The 24,029-nt window shown below is 33.2% G+C and overlaps 3 protein-coding genes across 5 annotated transcripts; all 3 read left to right on the forward strand.

Annotated features, from left to right (window-relative positions):
* Positions 1 to 2,458: 2,458 nt before the first annotated feature.
* Positions 2,459 to 8,746, forward strand: LOC130656535 (centriolar and ciliogenesis-associated protein HYLS1-like). Its single transcript, XM_057459412.1, has 8 exons — positions 2,459 to 2,761; positions 4,763 to 4,813; positions 5,132 to 5,232; positions 6,138 to 6,292; positions 6,517 to 6,765; positions 7,428 to 7,509; positions 7,874 to 7,903; positions 8,233 to 8,746. The coding sequence occupies exons 1-8, from the start codon at positions 2,671 to 2,673 to the stop codon at positions 8,332 to 8,334; spliced, it is 861 nt and encodes a 286-aa protein (XP_057315395.1). The 5' UTR covers positions 2,459 to 2,670; the 3' UTR covers positions 8,335 to 8,746.
* A 618-nt stretch (positions 8,747 to 9,364) lies between these two features.
* LOC130656533 (acetate kinase-like) lies at positions 9,365 to 18,282 on the forward strand. Of its 3 annotated transcripts, none has more exons than XM_057459411.1 (9): positions 9,380 to 9,457; positions 13,878 to 14,003; positions 14,472 to 14,544; positions 15,206 to 15,268; positions 16,358 to 16,434; positions 16,745 to 16,837; positions 17,336 to 17,762; positions 17,893 to 17,927; positions 18,177 to 18,282. In XM_057459411.1, exons 2-9 carry the CDS (start codon positions 13,890 to 13,892, stop codon positions 18,222 to 18,224), a joined length of 930 nt encoding a protein of 309 aa, XP_057315394.1. In that variant the 5' UTR covers positions 9,380 to 9,457; positions 13,878 to 13,889; the 3' UTR covers positions 18,225 to 18,282. The 3 variants fall into 3 exon arrangements, with proteins under 3 accessions (XP_057315392.1, XP_057315394.1, XP_057315393.1); XM_057459410.1 differs by having other exon boundaries at positions 14,472 to 14,540; positions 15,199 to 15,268; XM_057459409.1 differs by lacking the exons at positions 13,878 to 14,003; positions 14,472 to 14,544; positions 15,206 to 15,268; ... (3 more) ...; positions 17,893 to 17,927; positions 18,177 to 18,282 and adding an exon at positions 12,099 to 13,607 and having other exon boundaries at positions 9,365 to 9,457.
* Positions 18,283 to 21,057: 2,775 nt separating this feature from the next.
* Positions 21,058 to 23,361, forward strand: LOC130656778 (heme-binding protein 2-like). The gene is made up of 3 exons (XM_057459698.1): positions 21,058 to 21,310; positions 21,434 to 21,676; positions 22,721 to 23,361. The coding sequence occupies exons 2-3, from the start codon at positions 21,442 to 21,444 to the stop codon at positions 23,158 to 23,160; spliced, it is 675 nt and encodes a 224-aa protein (XP_057315681.1). The 5' UTR covers positions 21,058 to 21,310; positions 21,434 to 21,441; the 3' UTR covers positions 23,161 to 23,361.
* Positions 23,362 to 24,029: the final 668 nt, after the last annotated feature.

Genomic DNA, 24,029 nt, shown 5'->3' on the forward strand with positions numbered 1-24,029 from the left:
ATAATTTCGATTCTGTTGAATTTTGCCACCTAAGAATCAAGAACACAATATCCTTCTTGGGAACACTGATGCATCAATTTGCAGATAATATAGATGTTTATAATGACATAGAACACCTGAAAAATGAAGCAGAAAGAATCAAAATTCAATTGGATTTCTTTTTAATGGAAATTGCAGTAACACACAGTGGAGAAGCACATGCTACTGTTATGACATTAACTGGCGGTAGACCTAGAAAAGATGTCTCTAAGAATGATGAATATGATTCAATATCTCTTTGATTTATATAAGAGTTGGAAAGTTGTATCTCAGATCCTACAAATATCTGATCTTTAAGGAGAAGACGATTGGAATATGGAATGTTAATTTCCAATACAAGTGGTCCAAGAAACTTTTACCACCAGGTTGATTCAGAACAATTAAACGAAGCTGTCCGCACTATACTGGATAGAGTTCCAGATGCTGGTGAAACAATGGTCATTGGTGCTCTTCGTGCAAGAGGCATTTATGTGCAAAGAAGGAAAGTACGCGATGCTATTATGGAAGTTGATCCAATAAATAGATTATTGCGAGGGAGAATTACCATTATAAGAAGAGCATACAATGTGAAACACCCAAATGCTTTATGGTAGGATTTGTTTTCCTTTTCCGTATATATAAAAATTGATTTCTCTTGCTCAGGCAATGTTTTACCATTTAGGCACATATACGGCCATCATAAGCTTATACGCTGGCGCTTTGTTATTCATGGCGGAATTGATAGATTCATCAGAAAGATTGTTTACTTAAGGTGCACCGGGAATAACAAGTCGGACACTGTTTTGTAGCTATTCCAAAGTGCTGTACACGAACATCTCGTGTGCGTAGTGATATGGGAGTTGAAAATGTGGCTGTTTCTGGATTCATGATAACAAGAAGAGTTTGAACCGCGCTAGCATGATTGTTGGCTCATCTGTACATAATCAACGTATAGAAAGGTTGTGGCTTGATGTTAAACGCTTAGTAGTTCGTTACTATAGTATATTTTACACGATGGAAAGCATGGGATTTCTCGATTGTTTAAAGCAATTGTTTGCGCTGCATATGGTTTTTTTACCGCTAATTAACGAGTCTCTCGCTGAAGTTATTAATGACTGGAACAATCATCCACTAAGTTCTGCTAGAAATGTTTCTCCTAATCAGATGTGGCATTTGGGCATGCAAGAGATCTTCAACTCTGACCCTTCTAGTTTCGACCATTTAATCAATAGCCAGTGGGAAAATTTCGGTGTGATAGAGGAGGACACATATGGTACTGAAGAAAATGAAGCAGGCGTGGTACCAGAGATTGATCACTTGATAACTGAAGACACATGTCATGAATTAACGCAATATATTTCCCAGCATATAAATAGACAAAATATGGTGGATGTTTATCTACATGTATTAAACGAAATAAACGGACAATAAAAGCACCAGACACAGTAAAAACAAAACTAACAAACAATTTCCAGATTTGTATAAATCTGGAAATCTGGATTTGAACTAACCTTATAAGAGTCAAAGTAAGACAAAAATTATTGGGATAATTTCCACATAAGAAAAAACATGCGTTAAAACTTTGGATAAAAAATTGTCTTAAGGATGCCTCCACAAACGAGAATTTGCTTTTGTCCGCTACGGCGCCTCATAGGTTAACTCCAAAAGTCTTTTTTTTAATGCAAGCTTTTCACAAGCCAAGTTTAATGCCGAGTATCCCTGGTCACATTCGGAATTTTGCAAAAAGTACATCACGAAATCTTAAAAAATAGCAGCAGTAAGTACATGCGCGGCCAATGGCGGTCGGAATTTGAAAAACAAGGCTGCCAGTTGTTGTGTTGCGTTGTACAAACTTTTGTGCTTTTTTCGTGTCGTACAAATTTCCGTAACCTGATCCATTTAAATTTACGTTTGATTGATGCATTTCCTTGTAGCTAAAGCTTTTTAAACATGATTTAAGTTTTAAAAAAGAACGTGTTATAAACTTGAAGCTAGAAATCACGGGAGATTATTCAGACTTGCTTTTACTTGGATAGATAAATAGATGTGCATATTTTACATGGCTAAGCTCACATGGCTTAGATGGGCAGTCCAAGAGTATTTGATGCTCATTTTGAGCTACACAGACCCAAATTAGGCTCCATGCTCTACAACCAGACAACTCGAACATCCAACACCTAACATATGTGGTCCACCTCTCCCCGACTTCCCTCACATGGCTTGGGTTAATCCAGGGCTATGGCAACATTCACTCGCCTATGTTGAATCACTGCCAAGGAAATATCCAGCACAAAGTGCGAGAGTTATAACCACTAAGCTACAGCCCCACACATTGGATCACATTCTTCACACACTATATACATGTATGCATTTTTTCTCTGTATAGCTAGCAGTTTCTGACCAAGTTCACGAATTGTTTTGTTAGTATAATGGCACATATAAATTAGGTACAATATCATTGTGTGTTATTTCACCAAAAACAGCATGGTGAGGCGTTTAAACTTAAATCATCTACGTCATTCTCTATATCCATCTTCAAAAAAATACAATGTCAAGATAAGCAAAATGTATTTTTTTAATTTTTTTTTGCAAATTGAATACCTATTTTTACATATCTAGCTGCATCATTGTTTATTTTTAGAAAAAAATATAATGGAGTTTACAAGATCAGAAGTTAGAGAAAAACTACGTGATTTAGGATATGTAAATGTTCCTGAATCCAAGCTTCAAGAATTTATGAGTGGTGAGTTTTCAATTAGTGAATGCAACTTTCAGTTGATGTGAAAATGTGCAAGTTTAAAGGCCCTGAAATAATATTTTCTTTGTTTTTGTCCAGTATAGAAACAAGATTTTCTATCCATAGCTTTCTGCATGACCATCCTTTAGTATTTTAGTATTTTACTTTTTAAGTACTAGTATTTCGTTTTGCAATGTCACTGTACGGCTAGCCTTTTATTCATTGACAAAACTGAAAATGTATGACACTACAGGTAAAGAGGTTCAAACCTGTTTTGCCAACAGCTCGAAATTTGGCCTCAGGCAATTCCAGCAAAATTCCACCAAGTCAAAAAAGATTATTTTTATATTTTTCTTTTAAAGTAAGATGCTGAACTTTTGCCTCATAAGCCCAATTTGTTTTTTTGTCACTGCATATTGATGTTCTATTTGTTAGTTTGTTTGTATAAAACATTCCCGGTACAAAAGACCAAAGACTTTTGTGCTCCAAAACTGAGCAGTCCTTTGTCATACTTGAAAGCTTTTTCTCTTTGAGTATGAGTATCCCAGTACAAACTTGTGATTGCCATATCTCAAAGATAAAAGAGTAAAATATGTTTAGACATGGATAAATCAGCATAATCAAAAGTGGCCTATCTCAAAATCTTTTGAAGCCATCTGTCTACTGAAAAAAGTATGTGCTGTCAAGAATGATCCTAAAAAATAAAAGTAAAATTCAACTTTTATGTGATAAAATTTCATTTTGCTAATGTAGCTTCAAAATTGTGTTTCTAACAATCACACTAATATGAATATAGTTTGCAATTATTATGGGCTGATCCAGAAAGTTTTTTGGGTGTCTTTTTTTTTTGTTTTTTTGCAGGGGGTCTCAAGGTTGGCTTACCTGGAAATTAGAAATTAAAAATGTCTCTATAAAACTGGTGATATTTCCCAGTCAAAATACAAAAATTATAAACGGCCACCAACATTCAAAGATGAACAATTAGAGGAGATTGTGGACAACTTCAAAAATAATGCACCTTCCAGGATTTCACTTTAAAGACATACATTTTTCTACGAAAAACAGTGTTGTGATTTTTCAAAACTTTTAATTAACGATTTTGCTTTCTGTTAAATTGGTTCAAATTTCTTATTCTTTTTTTTTCAAAAAAAATTTTTTGCATTATGTTCCGGTTCCATAAATTAACAGGCTACATAATGGTATCTATGTGAATGGTTTTGTTTTTTGATCACGCATGTCTGTTGTATTTCTGATAATGATTTGGAGTTGTTACAAAAATAGAACAACAAAAATACATCTTCTTTTTTAGTATAGAACATAGTTTTCTTATGAAAATATATTTTCTCGGTCATTAAGTCTCTATTTTGAGCACCAAAATTAGATGTCCCAAAATTTGGTACACCGATTTCCAAATTGACCTGGATCAGTCCCTGGTTATTGTTGTTGAGAAAAACAATCGCAATTGCAAAAAAGCAAAACCAATTATTGGTAGCCTAAAAGAGAATATTAACAAGAATTTGTATCCTGGATCTGTCTTATATTTTTATGGCAAAGTTAGATTCAGGGTCTTTTTAGTTTAGAAAAAAATAATTCAAGCGTCGGTCTGTTGTTATATTGTGGCAAATTCGAAAGCTTGTGTTCTTTTTAAAACTGTGTGTTTGCTATGGAAGTTGAAGCGAGAACACTAAAGTTTGTTTTAGCTATCTGTGGTGATGAGTTAAAAAGAATAGCTACTTTCGCTAAAATAGTAATAGTTATAAGCGTAAAACAAGTGAGATTATTATTGTTGTAACACCATCCTTCCTTGCTATATTTTTTATTATTTTTTTTTGTTGTTTCCACCATACATTCTCAATACAATTATTTTTATTTTGCTGACTGGCCAGACTGTAAGCTACCGTCCACTTCACCCATAGAACAACTAATTAGGTTGGATTCACCTAGTACATTAAAAAATACTGTATTTTAATTACGATTGCTGTTTAAACTATTTTATTATGACTTTAGATTTGAAGGAATTGATCTACCATGATCAATCATCAGGAGTAATTGACTCAGGTATGCTGTTTCTTTTGATATTCTTTAATATATATATCAACTTTACTTCAGACTATTTGTGCCTGTCAATATTTCTTTTCAGTTGCACAGTTTTTATTAAGGTCTAAAAAAATTGATTAATAATGCACAGATTAATTCTATTTTTTGTTGATGCTCATCAGAGATATTTCAACTTGTCAATAAAGCTAAAATTGCAACTGTCCTTACACCATTTTGGAATTTGTTTACTAATTCATCAGCTTTAAGTTCATGCAGAAACCATGTTGTTTTGATAATCATTGTTTTTTTTGATATTGTGAGCTGAAGTTTCTGTTACAGATGATGGTGATGAGACTGGTCATTCTTTACTTGAAAGGCATCATCCTGACTCAAGGGTTTTGACATCAAACTTACAACGCAAAGCATTTTCAAAAACAAAGGTAAACAAGTCAAAAAAAATAAATAATTTTTTAAATTTTAACTGTCTCGAATGTTTTAGAAATTTATGTATCCAAAAAAATGCAGGAAATCTGCTCTTGCACATTCCAACTAAACACCTTTGTCTGTATGGGTGTAAACAGAACTGTGTAACACAATTTTATGAATTCAGGATTTGTTTGACATTTTGTGACTTTTAAGTTTACGTTCCACGCAACATAAATTTTTTGTTTAAGATTTTTTTAGCATTTTTCTCACTTTGAGCCTAAACCGTATTAAAAATTACAAAGTTGTTTATTTTTTCTTTAATTTTGAGACTGGTTGTTTTATTATTGGGGTTATTCACTGTATTAAAAAAATTACACACATAAATTTGTAGAACAACGTGAATTCATGTTTTTGTGTAAATACAGCCAAAAATGAAAATTTTTGGAAAAGGGCTGATTATCTACAGGACCAAAACATGCATCATTAAACTTGGTTTTGTATGTTAAAGAAGCATAGCGTATTATCCTTAACCAGCTCATTAATCGAATCTTCATTTGCCAATATTTACAGATAATGTAGGGTTAATAAGTTTCCGTACATCCAAAATCTGCATTAGTTCTAAATTTAACTGACGTCAGCATAGTTTTTTTCTTTATTTTCTAGGCCCCCTTGGGCCTTAAAGTGGATTACCTTTATGCTGAACTGTTGTAAAGTGCATCAAGTGAATTTTAAGAGGCTTTCACTTGCCCTAATGTGTCTGTGAAAGTGTATTTTTCAGATCTTACTGGTTGCAGAAATTGTTTACTTTGTGCTATTCCTTGGTTTGAGAATTGGTCAAAGAATGGTCAATTTTTGAAAAATTAAACACATTTTTATTTACATTTACTTGGAAGTGTGTATTTCTAATAATGTTTCATAGATTTCAGGAGACATGTCGCTAACATTCGATGAGAGCAAGTATAGTCAAAATGGGTCCCCCATGTCAGATATGTCATCTACTGCGACTTCTAACAAATACTTAGATAGCACTTTGGAAGAACACAAGAGTTCTACCTTTCGACGAAAAGTTGCCAGGTTGGTAAATACTAAACTTTCAAATTTAACGTCAGCATTTGGAGTCATTAAGTACTCCTATTTTTGCTACTTTTCAAGAGAATTGAAAAAACGACTTATATTTTAAACTGTATTTAACGCTTTTGCAAAAAAAATATGTTAGGACTAAACTTGACCAGGAAAAAATGTGTGCTAATGTCAAAGTCCTAAAAAAAAATTTAATTGAATTTATGTCTTTTTATCAGAAAAAAGAATGGACAAGTACATGTTTTCGATGAAACCTTAACCGACAATGACAGTCAAGCCTCGGATATCACAGATTTAGAAGAGCACCTACGAGGAATGCCAGGAAGTCGCGACATAAGCACATATGCTGAATCCAGTGTCAGTATGGTGTCTTCCAGGAGTCGCAAAGCTCCACTACCAGCTTTTATTCGACCTTCAACAGCACAACCACACACAAAAGGGATTAGAAAATGCGATCCAGTGTCAAGGTTGTTTTTATATTGTGTATACTATAAGGTTTTAATTGGCTTTCCCTACTCTCCTGTAGAGCGTTCAGAATGTCATCTCAGTTCTGATAGAGCGTTGTGAGTAAGCCCAGACCCTATTTCTTAAAACGCTTTCTGGTTGGGTGATAATTACCGGTTGTCAAAACTGCCAAGCCTGGCCTAGTAGTTTAGGCTTCTGTAGGTTAACTAGGTAACATTTTTGCAGACTGTTTGGAATATAATTTTTCAATTATTTGTTGCTTGCAGCAGGATTATAGGTCATACTCTGCAACTAATATGATCATGAAAGAATGCTAATCACCAGAGAAGATAATGTTTATTAAATTGTACGAGGGACTGATTGTTTGATAAGCAGAATTGTTCATTGGGTTAATAAGTACTGCTTGCGACCAGTGTGGGTGCGGGGAATAACAAAAATGGTGGTTAGGGCTGATACAAAAAGCGCCGAACACTCACAAAAAAGTCTGTGAGGTGGACACGACCAGTTAATAAAATGTGGACTTAGAACCAAGAGTTACATCCACAAGACAGTTCTTCCTGATCATGTTCCTCAAGTAATGGGCTATATGGAATAATAGGCTAACAATGTATATATAAATTGCTACTAATGGTTGATGGAATTTTTATATATTCTATACATTTAGATACCACCAATTTAAAGAAGAATGGAAAATGAACAACGTACCAGGAGAATCCAAACACTCATCGCTGAGGTGGAACATCAGAGTAAGCCATGAAATTTGTAGTTCAGTTTGTTTTTGTTGTTGCTTTTATCTAATTGTAACTTTTTTGTAGAATGTTTTGTGGTATTTTTTTTATTGATTAGAAAATCAGAAGAAAGTTCGATTTGAATTGACTGACTAAAAAAACGAACTTCAATTTTAATTTGATACTTTTCTTGTGCTGTAAATATATTTGAACAAACATTTGCGCAGATTATGTTTTTAGGCCGGCATTGAGAACTGCGTAAACGAACAATAAAGTTCAGTGTATTTAACTTCACCTTACCCTGTTCTACCATTTTGAATACTGTTTATGCTTTCTCAATTCACTGAATACATAACAACTAACTGTATTGGTGTTACTTTAGGGTGAAATGTTAAACTGCGAAATGTTTGAGGTATGTTATTAGACACTGTAGAGTTTTTGAATTTTTGGAATCATATAATTTTGAGTTAACTTTAAGATATTTTTAGTGGACTTTTGTTAAAAAAATTCTAATAGCTCCCCCTCTCTTTTTTTACTTTGAATCTTTACTACCTAAACCTTCAAAGTTTTACTTTTTTTTAATTCTATGAAGAAAGTCTCCTTAGGCGCAAGAATTAAAGGATTGTGTGAGTCGATTTTATAACTATTATATGAAAATATCGCCTTTTGCTGAAAAGCGGTCTAGTTTGGTCACTGTTGCAACAGAATAATAAGCCCTGATTTATTCCGTTAAATTTTCAGAAACCACATCGCCGTTACACAACAAACAACTACGTCGTTCCCACATCAAAGAAACGCCAAGCATTAAGATGGCAAGTGAGGACAGCCATGGCGAAGATTTGATGTAGAATGAAATTCCATCAATCTGTTGAAGTATCGTACTGTTCATTGTCATAACTCTTGTAAAGATGTGATTTCTACTGATTGTGATTTTTTCACTGGGTCTATTATTTTTTTTACAGCAAGATTTATTACAATGTCAATTATTACTGCCAATCTCTGCATGTACAAATGAATTAAATTATGTGATCAGTTTTGCTTTGAATTATAGTATTGTTTCTCAGTGACATTTGTGTGGAAAAAATTGATGTGGGCAAGTTGTGTGGAGGTATTAAGGCATGAAAATAGCGCTTTACCAAAAAATTCCTTTCTAAGTAACCATTTGAATATTTTTTGTCTTCTTGTTTTGTGAATAAGATTTTACGTGTATCTATGGTCAAATTCACCTGAAATTCTTCTAGTTATAAGGTTGCAACTGTAGAAGATTTTTTATTTCAAGTCGTGTGTTTTATTTATTCATGTATAAATAATATTTTACATTCAAATTGATGATAAAGAATACAATGTTTGTTTTTCTTTTTTATTATTTGTCCTATTGTCATATAGACACTGGAGATTCCCTTTGCACTGTGTACATTGTATCAAATTTTTGTTTTTTTTGTTTTGTTTGTTTGTTTTTTGAGGGTTGGGGCTGGGTAAGAGGATGATTTACTTAGTGTTTTGCTAGTTGTAAGTTAAGGTCTAAGCAGTGTCAAAATTCGATATATAGTTTCAGAGAAAATATTCATTTACAACTTTGTCCATATATGTTATCTACTCAGACTAAATAATTGTATTGTGATATTAAATTTTATGAGTAATAAGAACACTTGTGGACAGAGTCTAATTATAAAATAAACGGGTGAAATTTTAATGATCTCCCTAATATTCTTACGAAAATGCATTTCAATTTGATTTTATTGTGTTAGGGTTAAGATGTTACTAATTTTAATGCGGGTGTCTATTGTCAGCATCATGCATTATAAAGAGAATATGAAAAGGAGATATTTAAAGTCATTAGTTATGTTAATAATTTTCTTAATTACGTATTTAATTCGCTATCTTATCATTTAGACAGAGCAGTGATGTAGATTTATTTAATTAACAAGAGAGGTGTTTTAGTGTGCAAGTTCTTGTATAATTGAAGGTAAGAATGATCTATGATAAAAGAGGATGTCTATATGAAACCTGAAGTGAATTCAAACCACTTTGACACATTCCGGTCCATGGTTGCTAGATTACCATGTAAAAAATTCACCCCAGAGTAAAATGCTTTGTTAATGCGGCGGTGAATTTTACTTTGCTTAAATTTTACTTTGGTTTCGTGTACACGGTCTTTTTAGTACTGTTAATGTGTTCGTTTTAATTACATGGAAACTGTGTAAGTTATCAAAATATTTCTACTTTGCATTTGTTGGTTGTTTTACTGAAATTACTCAGCAGTTGGTTGTTTTGCAAAGTAACTAATATCAAACCTTTCACGACAAATTTACTTTTCAAAACAATTGAAATGACGTTTTTATTTTGAAAAGCACGTGTGTCAAAGTAGACGTTAACATAAAAACGAAGACTGCTTTAAACTTAAAACAATATGGCGCGTAAAATGTGTTATAACAGATTTTACATGAACGCAGAAGAAAGAAATGGCTGTACAATTAGACACTGAAGGGTCAAGAGAGGAAAAGTTCATTTTTTTCAAATGCAAAAGGCAGTTGTTTAAAATGGCGCCAAAATCCACGGTATGGTAGTTTAAGGACAGTAGTGTAAAAAAAAGCTGATGTTTTTTTTCTCAATTTTACCACTGAAAAAAATTGGGTTTTGGATAACAGCGTATAAAAAAGTGGGACAGAAAACGTTATATCAGTTTGTTAAATCCAAAAAAAAATCTTTTCGAAGAGTCGGAATCGGAAATGGATTTATTGTCAGGGCCGGTCAGAAAAGGGGCAGTTATGGACAGAGGTCTTCTGCAGTTTTTGCTTAACCATAACCTTTGTAAGCAAGGCTTATAAAATCCTAACAAATTCAACTTAAAATGAAATATAATCCCCCAAATATAAATCCCTCAAATATAAATCTATATTATAATACCCGTATACGTCCGTCTGTCTGTCACGCGTAGCTTAGCTGCGCAGGTAGCGAGACGCACGCAATTCGGTATAAAAAGGACGGGCGAACCCGTGGATTTTTCCACCGGCTAACGACTAGTACTTTAAGGTTACTGAAAGGAAAAACCCTTATAATTTATCAATACTTTTATATTTTTTTTTATGTTTTTTTGTTTCTGAATGCTTGATGAAAGACTTTTTTGATGGTGTTATTTTCGTGAGATGGTAATTTTCCAAAAAGAAAATATAATGAAATAAACACACACCAATTTTTTTTCACCGTACGTTTTAAAATGGCTTCTTTTTCCGAACGCGTGGTCGCAGACTTCTCGTTTTCGCACCATTATTTTCAGCATAAATTAAATTCAAAAAGGTTCCCGGGTTTTTTTTCTAATAACGTCGTTATGAAATTATTCAAAAAAAAATGCATATTTTTTTCTTTCTGTCGTCATAATTCGCTAATCAGTAATTTATACAAAAAAATCCGAGAACCTTTTGTGCATAAATTATTCAGCTTTTCTTTACCGAAAATTCCAATGAGCCAATAGGAAGCTTTCGGAAAAAGAGACCACAAACGTAAAGGCATGTATGCGAAAATTTACTAACGAGATATTTGTTTTTTAAAGATTTTCGTAGGTGTTATAAAAATGTGTGATGATAGAAGTGCGAACTTTTTTTTATGCTGAATATGCGTGCACGCGTTTAGAATTTTTAATAGACAGAAGTCAGGTTTACAAGAGACAGCTTATATGCATATTCCTTAACTTTGATTTTTTTAATTCGATAGTGAAAGTAAACTATCTAAAAATATTATTATGCATATTTTTATACAGGAGTTCCATATTATGCATAATGTTTACAAAAAATATGCTGAACTTATTTTGCACATATTTTTTCAAAGGTGTGAAGGATATAACACCTCTAAAAAGGCTTTTTCCAGAAAAAAACGATGTTCCAAATATTTTCATAGAATATAAAATATGTCATTGGAAAGAGAATATTTTTTTCTGTATGTCATGAATTTTTTGCAAAAAACGTAAAAAAAAATTGTTTCCTTTACAGTAAACTTAAGTTGTCACTCATTTTCTGTATTAAAAACGTAAACAGGGTGAATTTAATAAGACTTTGACCATGGGCATTATAAATATTTTTACATTTTCTGAAGAAATGATTAGTCTTAAGGCATGAAAATTTAGTATGTTGTTAGCAGTAATCTACGTAAAATATATGTGAAGGAATTGTAACTTTTCTTTTCAAAAAAATATTTCACAAAAAAATTATTTTACTCTTCTTCATGCTCAGAGCCTTCTAAATTCATAACAGTATACTTCCTTTTTTTTCAATTCTCCAAAAGAGCATCATAACAAAATATTTATTATACAGTGGTTACTTGAAACGTCTGAAGTGCAGAAAGAAACTGTTTTACATGGTGAGTTGTTGGTGCCATTTCCATAGTGCTACAACAACGACGGCCAATATTGGATTAAAGTGTTTAACACTGCTTAGCGTTCGGCTTATTTACCTTTGTTTTAAATGTGTTGGAAAGTTTAAATTGCAAGAATGTTGCCATCTAACGCAAACTACATACCTATACAGCATATTTGATGATAAAATAAGAGTTTTTCATTAACACACTGGAGCTTAAAAGGTAATGTGACTTATAAATGTGTATATTTTTTTTAGCTGTTGTAGCAATGAATCGAATACTCGTTTTAAACGCTGGATCGTCTTCATTGAAGTATGCTTTGTTAAATGCTGCCGAAAACACCATTAAAGCCGTTTGCGCTACTGGGATTGTTGAAAAAATCGGACAGAAATCACAGATTGTGAAACATGCTTATTCAAAGGAGGAAGGAGAGATGGAAAAGTTACGGTTTGACGAGAACAACATCGAGAACCACAAAAGCGCCCTAGAATTTACCTTGTCTCTACTATCCAAACATTCCAACCCTAAAAGCATCAAAACTGTGGGACATCGAGTTGTGCACGGGGGTTTACACTTAACCGAAGCACAACTAGTAAACGAGAGCGTTATTGATGCTATAAGAGACGCCATACCGCTTGCACCGTTGCACAACCCTGCAAACTTGCTAGGAATCGAAACCGCCATGGAGATCTTCCCGACGTCAGTCAAACACGTTGCTGCGTTCGACACGTCGTTTCACTCCAATATGCCGAAACATGCGTTTTTGTATGGAATACCAATTGAATATTTCGAAAAACACGGAATTCGAAAGTTTGGATTTCATGGACTTAGCCATGAATTTGTGATGAACCAAGCCGCGAGTTATCTACGTAAACCAGCTGATTCATTGAATTTGATCACGTGTCATATTGGAGCTGGTTCCAGTCTTTGTTGCATCAAGAATGGGGTTTCTATAGATACCACGATGGGTTTTACTCCTCTTGAAGGGCTTATCATGGCCACCCGTTGTGGCGATATCGACGCAGCTACTGTGTTTTACATGATGAAGCATTTAAAAATGTCTGCGGAGGAGATCGAGACTATGATGGTTAAGAAGAGTGGTTGGCTAGGTTTGAGCGGACACCAGGACGCTCGGGATATGAAATTAGCTAGTTTGAGGGGCGAGGAGCAGGCAGTGATAGCTGAAAGAACAGTAGCGCATAGAATAAGAAAGTATCTCGGTTCGTATTACTGGAATTTAGGTGGAAAGGTGGATGCAGTAGTGTTCACTGCTGGTTTAGGTGAAAATTATGCCGAATTAAGAGAACTGTGTTTTAAAAATTCCGAAGAGTTTGGGTTCGAGATTGATCCTGCGGCTAATAAGCACGCTCATTTAGCTGGAGGTATTGCGGAAATATCAAGTTCGAACTCGAAAAAGAAAATTTTGGTCGTTCCAACAAATGAGGAATGGAATATTGCAGAAAAAGCTTTGAGGATTGTGAACGATCAATAAATTTGGTTCTGTTTTAATCTCCCTCCTGTTAAATTAATAAAAATGTAGACATTATATACATAAAAATAATACATATAAAAAAGGAAAGAAATATGGAGAAATACAATTTTAAATTGTAATGTACAATTTTTTATTTAAGTACAATTTGCATTTTTTTGTAGCTTTTTTAGTCAAATGAAATTCACACGCTATAACATTGATGTGTTATATTTCTCGTTTACTGTAAAATGTTGTTTATATGAATAGTAATTTAATTGAAAGTCCAGTCACTGTACCAGCATTGATGTCATTAGTTGGTGAACATGCTTAATAGAACGGTCGAGCAATGTTGATTATCGTTCTTGTTATCTTCCTTTAATTTATTTATGCTGTTCTAAAAGGGATAATGTTTTCCTAAGTTTTTACCAAGTGACAGCCTGTTTGAAAGTTATTTAAAATACAAACGATAAGCATATTGTAAGCCTATTTTAAGGCTGAAATGAGAGTAAGTTTATATGTTATGTCAGCTTGTTAGCTAGACAATCAAAACTCGTTTATTTCATAGTACATATGTATAATGACAAAAGGAGAGCATGGTAACAAGAAAAGAGACAAACAACGACACTATGACGCAGAGAAACGAACGCATAAGGGAGATAAACACAAGAAACAAGGCGGCAATTCAATACTGGTTTACTGACAACTTTTTTAGTCGTTGCTTGTGTCGTCATTTTCGTTGCTTGTGTGGTCGTTTTACTGCTTATGTTCGTTGTCATTTTCGTTACATGTGTCATCGCTATTTTGCTTGTGCTGTTGTTTTCGTTAGACAGTCGGTTGTTTTCGTTGTTTGTGTCGTCGTTTTTACTGCTTACATTCGTTGTCATTTTTGTTTCTTGCGTGGTCGTTTTCACTGATAGTGTTCACGTTGCTTTTGTCATAATTGCCGTCTCGTAGTCGATAGATTTTTTATCACAAATTAACCACCTTCCGCTATCTCTTGTATTTGTTGTTTTATTTGTTTGTTTATTCTTGCATTTTGCGAGCATAAAATTTTGCAAATAGTTATGAATAAATAAATAAATGAATAGGAAAAAAAAAGATCTTTAAAGGAAACGCATTCTGCACCTAAAGTGTTCTATATATTGCTCAACATTTTTAGACAGAAAGCTCAAAGCATAAACTATTACCATCCAATTCGAGTCGTTACGATAAAGTAGATAATGAGGAGAATGGTAAGTCCTTCTTGATCCTTGTAGCAGCCCTCTATTTACTATAAAACCTAATAAATTAAACGGATTGAAATGAATCGTAGATATCGTTCAAAATACGAAAGTTATTAAGGTAATTTTGGTAGGAAGAAATTTTTAGAGTGACAACTAAAATTTTGAAAACGCCCGAGAAAAATGGATGCTTTTTTTACCGATGAAAAAAAGGAAAAACATTTAGAAAAGCTGTTTAAAATAGTTAGAAAGCTTTGAGTGGACGATGACTAGAATTCCTACCTGGTCTAAATATATGAATACCCTGTTGAAATTAAAATAGCATATACTTGTAGAGAACTAACTATTTTGAGTAAAAAGTCATGAAATCATTATTTTAGAAAAGGTAGTTTTTGAATCTGCAACCTGAAAGTCTGAATTTTTTAAAGTACCTATAGAAAGTCGAATAGTGGAAAAAGTAATCTATTTTTGTTACAACGCTCTCTGCAATAACGTTTGCAACAAAAAGGGTAGCAGTGCTACTAGTACTTAAAAAAGATAAAGTATTCGTTAGGATGGTCTACCATAAACTTTTCTTTTCCAAAGGAAAGATTTACTTCTTGGTTAAATCGTCTGTATATGCAGTATATTTTACTGACTATTCAAAACATTGCTTTTTTATTTTTAAATGTAGTCAGTTTGGATGAAGATTTATATGACGAAACGAAAGACTTCGAATACATCAAGACACATGCTGGTATGAGAGATGCTCAGTTTGATTAATTATTTTATTTTTATTTTATTTAAAGAAAAAACGTGCTTGTTTTCTACTACAATTTTGCCCGCAGTGGTATTGACATCAAGTTGTAATGTATGATTGCCCACTCCAATGTGGTGACAACAGGATAGTAAAGTTGCATTTCAACTCAAAAACAAGAAGCCCTGGGGACTCTAAGAATTTCCGCGCGCTACCAAAATATTTGATGAAAACCTGCTAATGTGTTATGTTATTGTGCCAAACATTCGAAGGGGTTTGGTGCATGAACCTCTGAAGATAAAGCACACCAGTGACATTATATCTTACAACAAACGCAAACAAAACAAAACGTGTCATAATAAACTCACATTTTAAAAGAAATTGCTAACAAGAAATACAGCCTATCATTTATGGTTGAAAGTCTTGCGATTGAAACGTTTATGGTCTTAAACGGCATTAGTTGACAAAAAATCAAAATTTTGATGTGACCATCATTTTCAGCATACTTTCTTATTAACTGTGTCAATTTTGTCGAAAATAAAGCAGTTTTAATTTTTGGATAAATTTTGACCTGAAATGACATTTAGGTGACAAAAATCAAAATTATTATGTCACCATTATGTTCAGCATACTTTTTTTGTTAACTGTGCCAAATTTTGTCGAAAACAAATACCAATTTTGGCCTGAAGCGTCAATACTAGACTTCCCAGTAGTTAAGGAGCTTGGGTACGAAGTTTACATCTGTGACGGACCAACGTGAAATCCCAGGGTCGATTTTTTCTCAAAAAATACTCCGAAAGAAAAAACGACGGTTTTAAAGAATTTCCTACGCCTTCGAGCGCGGAAATTCAACAAAACTGAACGGAACAAAACTTTAATTTGATTTTATTCTACTTATCTTTAGGTTTGTATATAGTTTTTCATTTCTGTTTGTAAGGGAAATTAAAATAATTTAACTTTCAATTTGGATGAAAACGGATAGTTCAATTACAAGTTTTACATCCAAACCGATTCTTCGTTGCTTTAACCCCCATAAATTTCACAATTTTGTTATTATCTCTTTTTTCAATCAATTATAAATCCTTTAAGGTGGAGCTTCTTCTCATTTTCAATTTCAAGAAGAGAGAGAATGGCAGGATCAATTAAAAGATGAATCTGATGACCAGGTATGCGTGCTGTTATGATTTATCCTGTGCGAAAATGTCGTAATATATATGCTGCTCTTAAATGAACGAAGGCAATTTCGTTCTCAGTATTTCACTAGCCTTTAAACCTTTTACATGACAAGAGCAAAGAGTCTTTTGTCACTCTAAAACAATGCAGTATGTCACAGAGCAGATATGCTGGCTATGTCTTCTAAGAAAAGGCAGCTTTGTATGGTAGTTCCTACTCAAGCGCGAACGTACCCTGAATACATTCAAGAAGAAGGTCTTGAAACAAGCGACTATGATGAACTGATATGTTCTTCTTCGTTAGGATATAGATAATATTTTGGAATTGAATCTGAAACAACTTGCTGAAGAATTGTCATCGTTGGATATGATGGAAAAATTAAAACTCGATCAATTGGTATGTTTGACGCTCTTGTTTACTTTTAATATTTGTTGTATCGTTTATTTTTTTGTTAGTTTTGTTTCTTTCTTTTTATTATTGTCTTTAATTGTTGCTGTTAAAATGAGAAAAATTATTAAAAAAATTTGTCGCTGTTTTTGCTGTATTGTTGTCGCCGTTATTGTTGTCGTTTTTGTCGCTGTATTATGATTATTTTGTTGTTGTCGCGGTCGTTATCGTTATTGTTGTTGTTGTTGTTGTTGTTGTTGTTGTTGTTGTTGTCTTTATATTATATTGTTGCTATTGTTTTTGTTGTTGTTTTCGTTGCCGTCGTTTTGATTTATCGTTGCTGATGTTGTTTGTGTCGTCTCGTGTGGATGTTTAGTGCAAAGTTTACGATTAGTTATAGTGTTGTCATTTATAGCTTGAATTAATTTAAATTTATGACCACTTTACCGTATCTACCCAAAATGTTTCTTTGGATCTTTTCTGTCATTTTGCTGAATTTCTTTCTAGGGTGAAGATTACAAATACTGCTTTGATAATTTAAAGAAATTGCGCGACAGTAAACCAACGGAAGCTCGAAGTATACCTTCCAATCTGAATAATAATTTTACGTGGACTTTCAAAGGTGTTGAGAAGTATAAAGACTTATTTAAAAGAATGAAATCAAATAAAGAAAGGATTTTATGTAGCCATGATAATCTTAAACCTGAAACTGAAGATAATAAATTTCAAGTAAAAGTAGACAGTGGGAAAGTGAATACAGTTCCCTTACCAAGCAATACAACTCAAACATTTGACATAACGTTTGAAAAATCGATATCTGTTGAAAGTGAAACGAGTGAGGAACAAAATAACGACAATCTTATTGAGAAAACAAGCGAAAATACCATTCCAGATGATGTTGATCTGGACATGTTACTAGAGACCACTGACCCAGGTACACAAAACTCTGTTTTTCTTTTTAAGAGTACCGTCATCTAATTATTCAACCTTACGGAGTCTTTCGCTTCTCAGAACATGCAGTAAATTGGTATCCTTATTGTATCTTTCTTTTTTTATGATTATAGTGTCTTCTTCAAGTGAAGTAAATACGCTGAAGACGGTAACTTTTTTTTTATAACAAATCTGTTAAAAAGACGGTAATGTGATTCTGGGAAAAGAATTAATCACAACCGCTCAATATTGTTTCCAGCCTAATTCTAATTAGTCAGTACGTCTAATTTTGTAGACATACATGGTTTAATAGGTGATGTGTCCGTAGTGCGTAGGATAACATAGCAATGACCGGCCTTTTTGTATCAACACTTTCCAACCTAAGCAAGCTATAATGTTATTGTGTTTTTCTTGTTAGGAAACTCCTAAAGAACTGGACGACTGGCTTGATAGCATGCTAGACTGATGTAAAATTTACATGGAATATTCATGTTAATATATAATAATCTGTTCCTGCGTCATAATATCGGTCAATATTGTTTTATATTGCGGAATAAAAGTTTCTGTGAAAGTAAAAAGATTAATTGTGACACCGGGCTGACCACTTAGTGCAGTTAATCGGTGTTGCACAGGCGTATAGGGATAATACCCTGTTGAAAAAACGCCGATTCTGTTTAAATAAAAACACAGGAAATAGTCCATTGTTAAAACCGGGTTGAGCAGTTAGTCCGGGTAAACCGTGTTGCACAACCGTATTGAGAACTGAGAAAGTTTAAAAATTAATTGTCACAGTAGGCTGATCCCTTGGTACATGTGAACAACGTTGCAGAAAAAAAGTTTGTTAACACTGGGCTAAGCGCTTAGTACAGTTAAACATAGTTGAACAGGCATATAGGCGTAATACCCTTTTCCAAAAAAACTTCATTGCAACTATGGCTTAAATAAAAACACAGGGAACAGCCTGTTATTACTTGTCCAGTTAAAACAACTGCGCAACCATTTTATTTGCAGAAAAAGTGTTCAGGAAAATAATAAAAGTTGTAGCTACCTAACTGCATTTAGCATAACAATTATTGCTTAAGAATATTGTTGTAGCCAAACTGCATTTTTATACTTTGACTTTTTAAGGAGCTAACTAAATAGCCACAGCCTCAACATAAAATAAATGTTGGCTAGGATAAAAAGCTCTTATACCAAACAGAATACCAATAAGTGAGGCTCTAGCAGCTATCTAGCTAATATTCGTTCCTAGCCAAGCATCCTAAAACTGGTGCGTTTAAGATCTGTACGTGGCTAAAAAACGTGACAATATATTTATCCTAACATTGAAAACAAACATAAAACAAATATTACAAATATATAAAGCTTTTAGAAGATAAAAAAGTCAAACAGGCCTACAAACCTCACACACTGACCACACACACGACCATTATCAAAATCAAAATGCGCTTCGTTCCGCGAAGATTTTGGATTTTTTCTGGTCGCAAAAATCTTTTTTATTTTAAGGAATCAGGCGTCGTGATTGGTATACTACGCGCCAGCGGTCAAAACAAAGTTGGTAAAAATATATCGCATTTGGTATTGCGCATAATTTACAAAATTTCGTGTTACCGTTACGGGACGCGGCTTTCGCGGACAGACAGACAAAATACGGCTTTTATTTTTATATCCCTTCTCTTCAACGTAACAACATCACTTTCTATATACACGCTCCATCGTTGTTGATGTTCGCGACACTACAGGATATATATATCCACACTTTTAGAAATCGAACAGATGTGTTAGGCAAATGCTGTCAAGTTTCAGTTCTCACTAAAGACAAATCGCACACAGTAAGTAAGAAATGTTAAAATTGATAAAAAATGCAATAAACGAGACCATGAAAGGAGCAGGAATCGTATTTATCTTTGTTACGTAATATTCGTGTGCCGTTACACGGAAAACTAGTTCCAGTCTTAAAGTTTATAACACGCGCAGCATAACCCACCCTTCCACAAGTCGATTAACCAAACGTTTGAAACTCGCTGAAGGTTCTTTAAGGTTGTTAACCAGATCTCTTGTGTCTTCCGTATTCTGCGGTTTTAATTGCTCAAATTTGGAAGTAAAGAAATTCTTTATAACTAAGACGACAACACTACTAAATACCGTATTGTTATTCCCCTCCATGGAGTTTAGAAAATAAATAAGGTTATTTTGAGGTAAATCATTTTTTGTGAACTTATTTTTGTAGCGACCCAAACGTTTTACCCACAACCCATTTTTAACGACTTAATTTTTTTGTCGGCTAGGTTTTTGTTTGTTTTTTATTTTTCCATTTTTTAGTGTTATAAGAACCCGAATGCCTTAAAAGTTAGAATACAAACGTTGCATATTTTCAGTTTAACTTCTTTTAGTTGAAATTAAATGATTCGGATAAGTTGCAGTATGGTGGCCGAGAACGACCACACGAAAAACTCTGTTTAATTGTTTTTTTTAATTCACTTTTTTACTTTTAAATTTATTTAATTTCTGCTTTTTGTTTTTTATTTTAATTAATTTTGCTTTTAATTCATTTTATTTTCAATAGCTTTTTTGTTAATTTTTTTTTAAATTCATTAATTTATTTTGCTTTTTATTTATTTTTTATTATTTTAAGTTCTTCATTTAAATTTATTTTAATTTTAACTTTTTCCTTTTTTAAAAAACGTTTTTTTTTTGTTTTTTTTTTAAAAAAATCGATTTCTCGCTTGGTCGAGAGCATTATGGTATACTATGGCAGCTCTCGGCCAAGCTAAATTATAAATTGAATTTTTTAAATTCAATTTATTTTTTTTTTAATAAAAACTTAAAAGTAAATGCAAAACAAGTTAAAATTAAAATTAAAAGAAAAATAAAATAAAATCAAAATAAAGTTCATTTTTTATGCAAAGTAGAAAAAGCAAATTAAAAGTAAATTAACTTGAAAGAAAAAGTGAAATAAAAGTTAATAAAAAATAAAAAACAGAAATTAAATAAATTTATAAATAAATCAATTAAAAACGCAATTAAGCAGAGCTTTTTTATGTGGCAGTTCATGGCCAACATATATTGTAGTAAACTTTTTTGCATATACAGTGTAATCTCTCGAAAAGCCTTCACCATCGGTTCAAAATAAATTGCCTGCTTCATAGCGATTATATCGAAAATATTGATTTAGCCGAAATTTCTCCAGCGGGAAAGGTTGTCAAAGGTTTTGCCAGGTAGAAAAAAAACTTCATGATACAACAACAGAATAAAAGATTTACAAATATTCTTTGATTAACGACTGATTTTGATTCTTCAGCTAAAGATTTTTAATCTTCCTTAGAATTGTTGACAACAAAAACATCTTTCTTCATAGCAGAATGAAAAATTGGAGCCGAATGAAGGAACATGGGTTCAATTAATGACGTAAGGTCGACAGGGTGAATGTTGATTTAAAAAACATATAAAAAAACTTACACTAGATACTTATTGTATTTAAAAATAAAATGAAAGATCTTCTGTAAAGAAAAATATTTAAATAAGTTTTTTTAGTAACTTTGTAGTAGTAAGGTAGGTAATTGTTGTTTTTTGTTTTTAATTATTATTTTATGATTTTCGTAAAGCAAAAATTGTCCGGTGTTCAATTTTGTAAAGTTTCGCAAATGTTTTAGTCCGCTTGTTTATCTTTTATAGCTACCATTATGATTTACATTTTCCTACTTGTTTGCTTGGCCTTAACAACAGCACAAGAAATCTCAAATGAGGTGGACTCCTCTTCTAAATCTAAAGAATGGAAGAAACCTTGGTTTTGTCATAATTCTGACTGTCGACCATATGTCGCTGTCAACAAGACGGATCGATACGAAACAAGATGTTATCCTGGAGCTCTATGGTGGATGACATTCAGAAAAAAAATACCTGCTGGTGAACCTAAAGGTGAGTGAAGTCCTCTTCTAAATAGTTTTTAGGTAGTTTTACCAATTAACGGTTTTTGGATTTGCTGTGTCTGTTATTGATAGCGGTCGTGGGAAAAATATTAGGACTTTAGAAACAGTTCAGGTAAAGTTCAGGCAGATTTTGCGTCCTAAGGGTTGGTGGAAATGGCCTTGGAAATGTTTCAGATTAGCTTCTTAAACCTAATATTTAGTATTTTTCTTTGCAAAAATTCGAATAGTGTTTCGCCAACAATATGTGGTCTTTGAACCCATTTTCTAACCACTTTCTGCGTCAACGTTGGCGTCTTTGGCCATTGCCAGATAAGAAAATTTAATTCTCTTTCATATTTTAATATTTTAAAGTTCAGTGATCATGACTTATATCTAATAGATGGCATGTCTATATTTCAGCCTTGCCAATTCGCTTAGTTTGAAGTCTTAGGGTTAAGAAGAATAGTAATCCTCTCTACCTACATCCCCTCTCGTTTTTACCTGCAGGTCTTATGTAAAATGTTAAATGGTTTACTTGTGTTTAGAGTAATGAAAAGAGACAAAGTGTTTACAGTGGGTAAGGCTGGCCAGGGTAGTCATGACTTGGTTTTCAAACAAAATTAAAAATCAAAAAGTCCCTGAGGGGGTACACAGATTTTTATCATCAATGTTATATTTAAAATATGTAGGAAGTATCAAGTGTATTTATGTAGATCAAATCTAACGTAACAAAGATGTTCTTAAGACTTACCCTTGGTTGTTTCTCAGAGCCGTAGCAGCATAGGGAAGGCAACAAAACAAAAAAATAGTCGATCATGGTTAATATGAGACTTCAATTTTTGCCCAAGCTCAAAGGTGTAAATTCAATTTTTTTCAACAAAAAAAGCATCAATGTGCAACAATAACAAGTGTAAAACTGGAATCTGGTAAAGTTAAATATCACGCTTACTAAATCCTTGGCTACATTGAGAATGAAATAAAAATCCTATCCTGAGTAGAATTACTTATTGGTATTCTATATCTTATTTTCATGCATTCTATTGTTTTTTCTTAGATTTCACCCCGTTATACAAATTGATTCGACAATACATTGATGGATATAACGTCAAGAAAATGAAATATAATTTAACAGTACCTGTTCTCCTCCGTATTGACTTCAAGAAACCATTTATCAATTTACATTCTCACATGTGGATCCCACCTCGTGTAATCCCCTTGCTATCCAAACCGTTAAATCCAAAATTTCATTTTGTCGAAACACGTGATTATTGCGTGTTTGTGCGTTCTTTCGGTGGCCGTGTACATAGTTATAATGACGAATTGAAGAAACAAATAGCCATGCTGAAGAACGACCTAGATAAAGCTGGACTTAGTTATCAGCGTAGGTTTGTGTGGTTTGCTGGATATGATGCGCCATGGAAGGTATATGGCCGACATAATGAAGTGTGGCTAAGAGTGAAACATCAGAAGAAAAGCTATATGAACTTCGTATAATTTTCATAAATACCAACGTCGTCCCCAGGGTCTTGTGGCCCCGGAGCCGTTATTACGGAGAGCCCAAAACTTTTATCAACAAGGCAAAATGCCCTGGGAACGAGGTTGCATAAATACCTTCTTATTTTCATGTTATCTATCGTGTATAAATTTTGCTTTTATTTTATTCCACTGATGAAAGCAATACCTGGATATGTCTGAGTTTCTTCGTCTGTCTTCGTTTTTTTACACAGAGACCTTAAAAAGGAGTCGAGAAAATAGTCAGTCTGTCAAAGCTTCAAGTCGCCATTATGATGTTCAGATTGTTAATTTAATAAAAATTTTTGCGGAGTCAATCAAGTTGAAATTATTTGCGAAAATTTATTTTCGCGAATGCGTCTTTTTCGTATCTAAGGAAAAATTATAATTTTAAGCTCGTTTCCATTTCACGTCATATTCTGCTAACGGCACACAAAGCTCAAGATTTTTTTTTGAGTTTTTTTATTCTTGTTGGCGCATGCATACTCATACTCAAAATGACTTTTCCAACGTTAACAAATTTCCCACAATTTACCTATTTGACAAAAAATTTGAATTCGAGTTTGATTTCTAAACATTAAAGGTTATGAATTTTGAGTTATTACACCGACGAGAATTAGCGCGTAATAGATTTGCGGTTATAAATTTTCGCAATTGACGTAAAAATGAAAATCTATATTACAATACCCGTATACGTCTGTCCGTCCGTCTTGTCGCAAAATGGTAGCTTAGCTGCAACGGGCGAACCCGTGGATTTTTCCACGGGCTAACGACTAGTATTATATATTTCTGAACAAAATATTTACACAAGTTGCATTAACTTTCGTCAATGGTATATTTAAGGAGGTCTC

This window comes from Hydractinia symbiolongicarpus, chromosome 9 (genome assembly GCF_029227915.1).
Source record: "Hydractinia symbiolongicarpus strain clone_291-10 chromosome 9, HSymV2.1, whole genome shotgun sequence".
Lineage (NCBI taxonomy): Eukaryota > Metazoa > Cnidaria > Hydrozoa > Anthoathecata > Hydractiniidae > Hydractinia > Hydractinia symbiolongicarpus.

Excerpts from the sequence above, each read along its gene's own strand:
- LOC130656533 (XM_057459409.1), top strand. The coding sequence starts at position 12,110 with ATGAATCGAATACTCGTTTTAAACGCTGGATCGTCTTCATTGAAGTAT.
- LOC130656535 (XM_057459412.1), top strand. The coding sequence starts at position 2,671 with ATGGAGTTTACAAGATCAGAAGTTAGAGAAAAACTACGTGATTTAGGA. Across the intron at positions 2,762-4,762 it reads GCTTCAAGAATTTATGAGTG|ATTTGAAGGAATTGATCTAC; the intron begins GTGAGTTTTCAA and ends TTATGACTTTAG. Across the intron at positions 5,233-6,137 it reads AAGCATTTTCAAAAACAAAG|ATTTCAGGAGACATGTCGCT; the intron begins GTAAACAAGTCA and ends AATGTTTCATAG.
- LOC130656778 (XM_057459698.1), top strand. The coding sequence starts at position 21,442 with ATGATTTACATTTTCCTACTTGTTTGCTTGGCCTTAACAACAGCACAA. Across the intron at positions 21,677-22,720 it reads ACCTGCTGGTGAACCTAAAG|ATTTCACCCCGTTATACAAA; the intron begins GTGAGTGAAGTC and ends GTTTTTTCTTAG.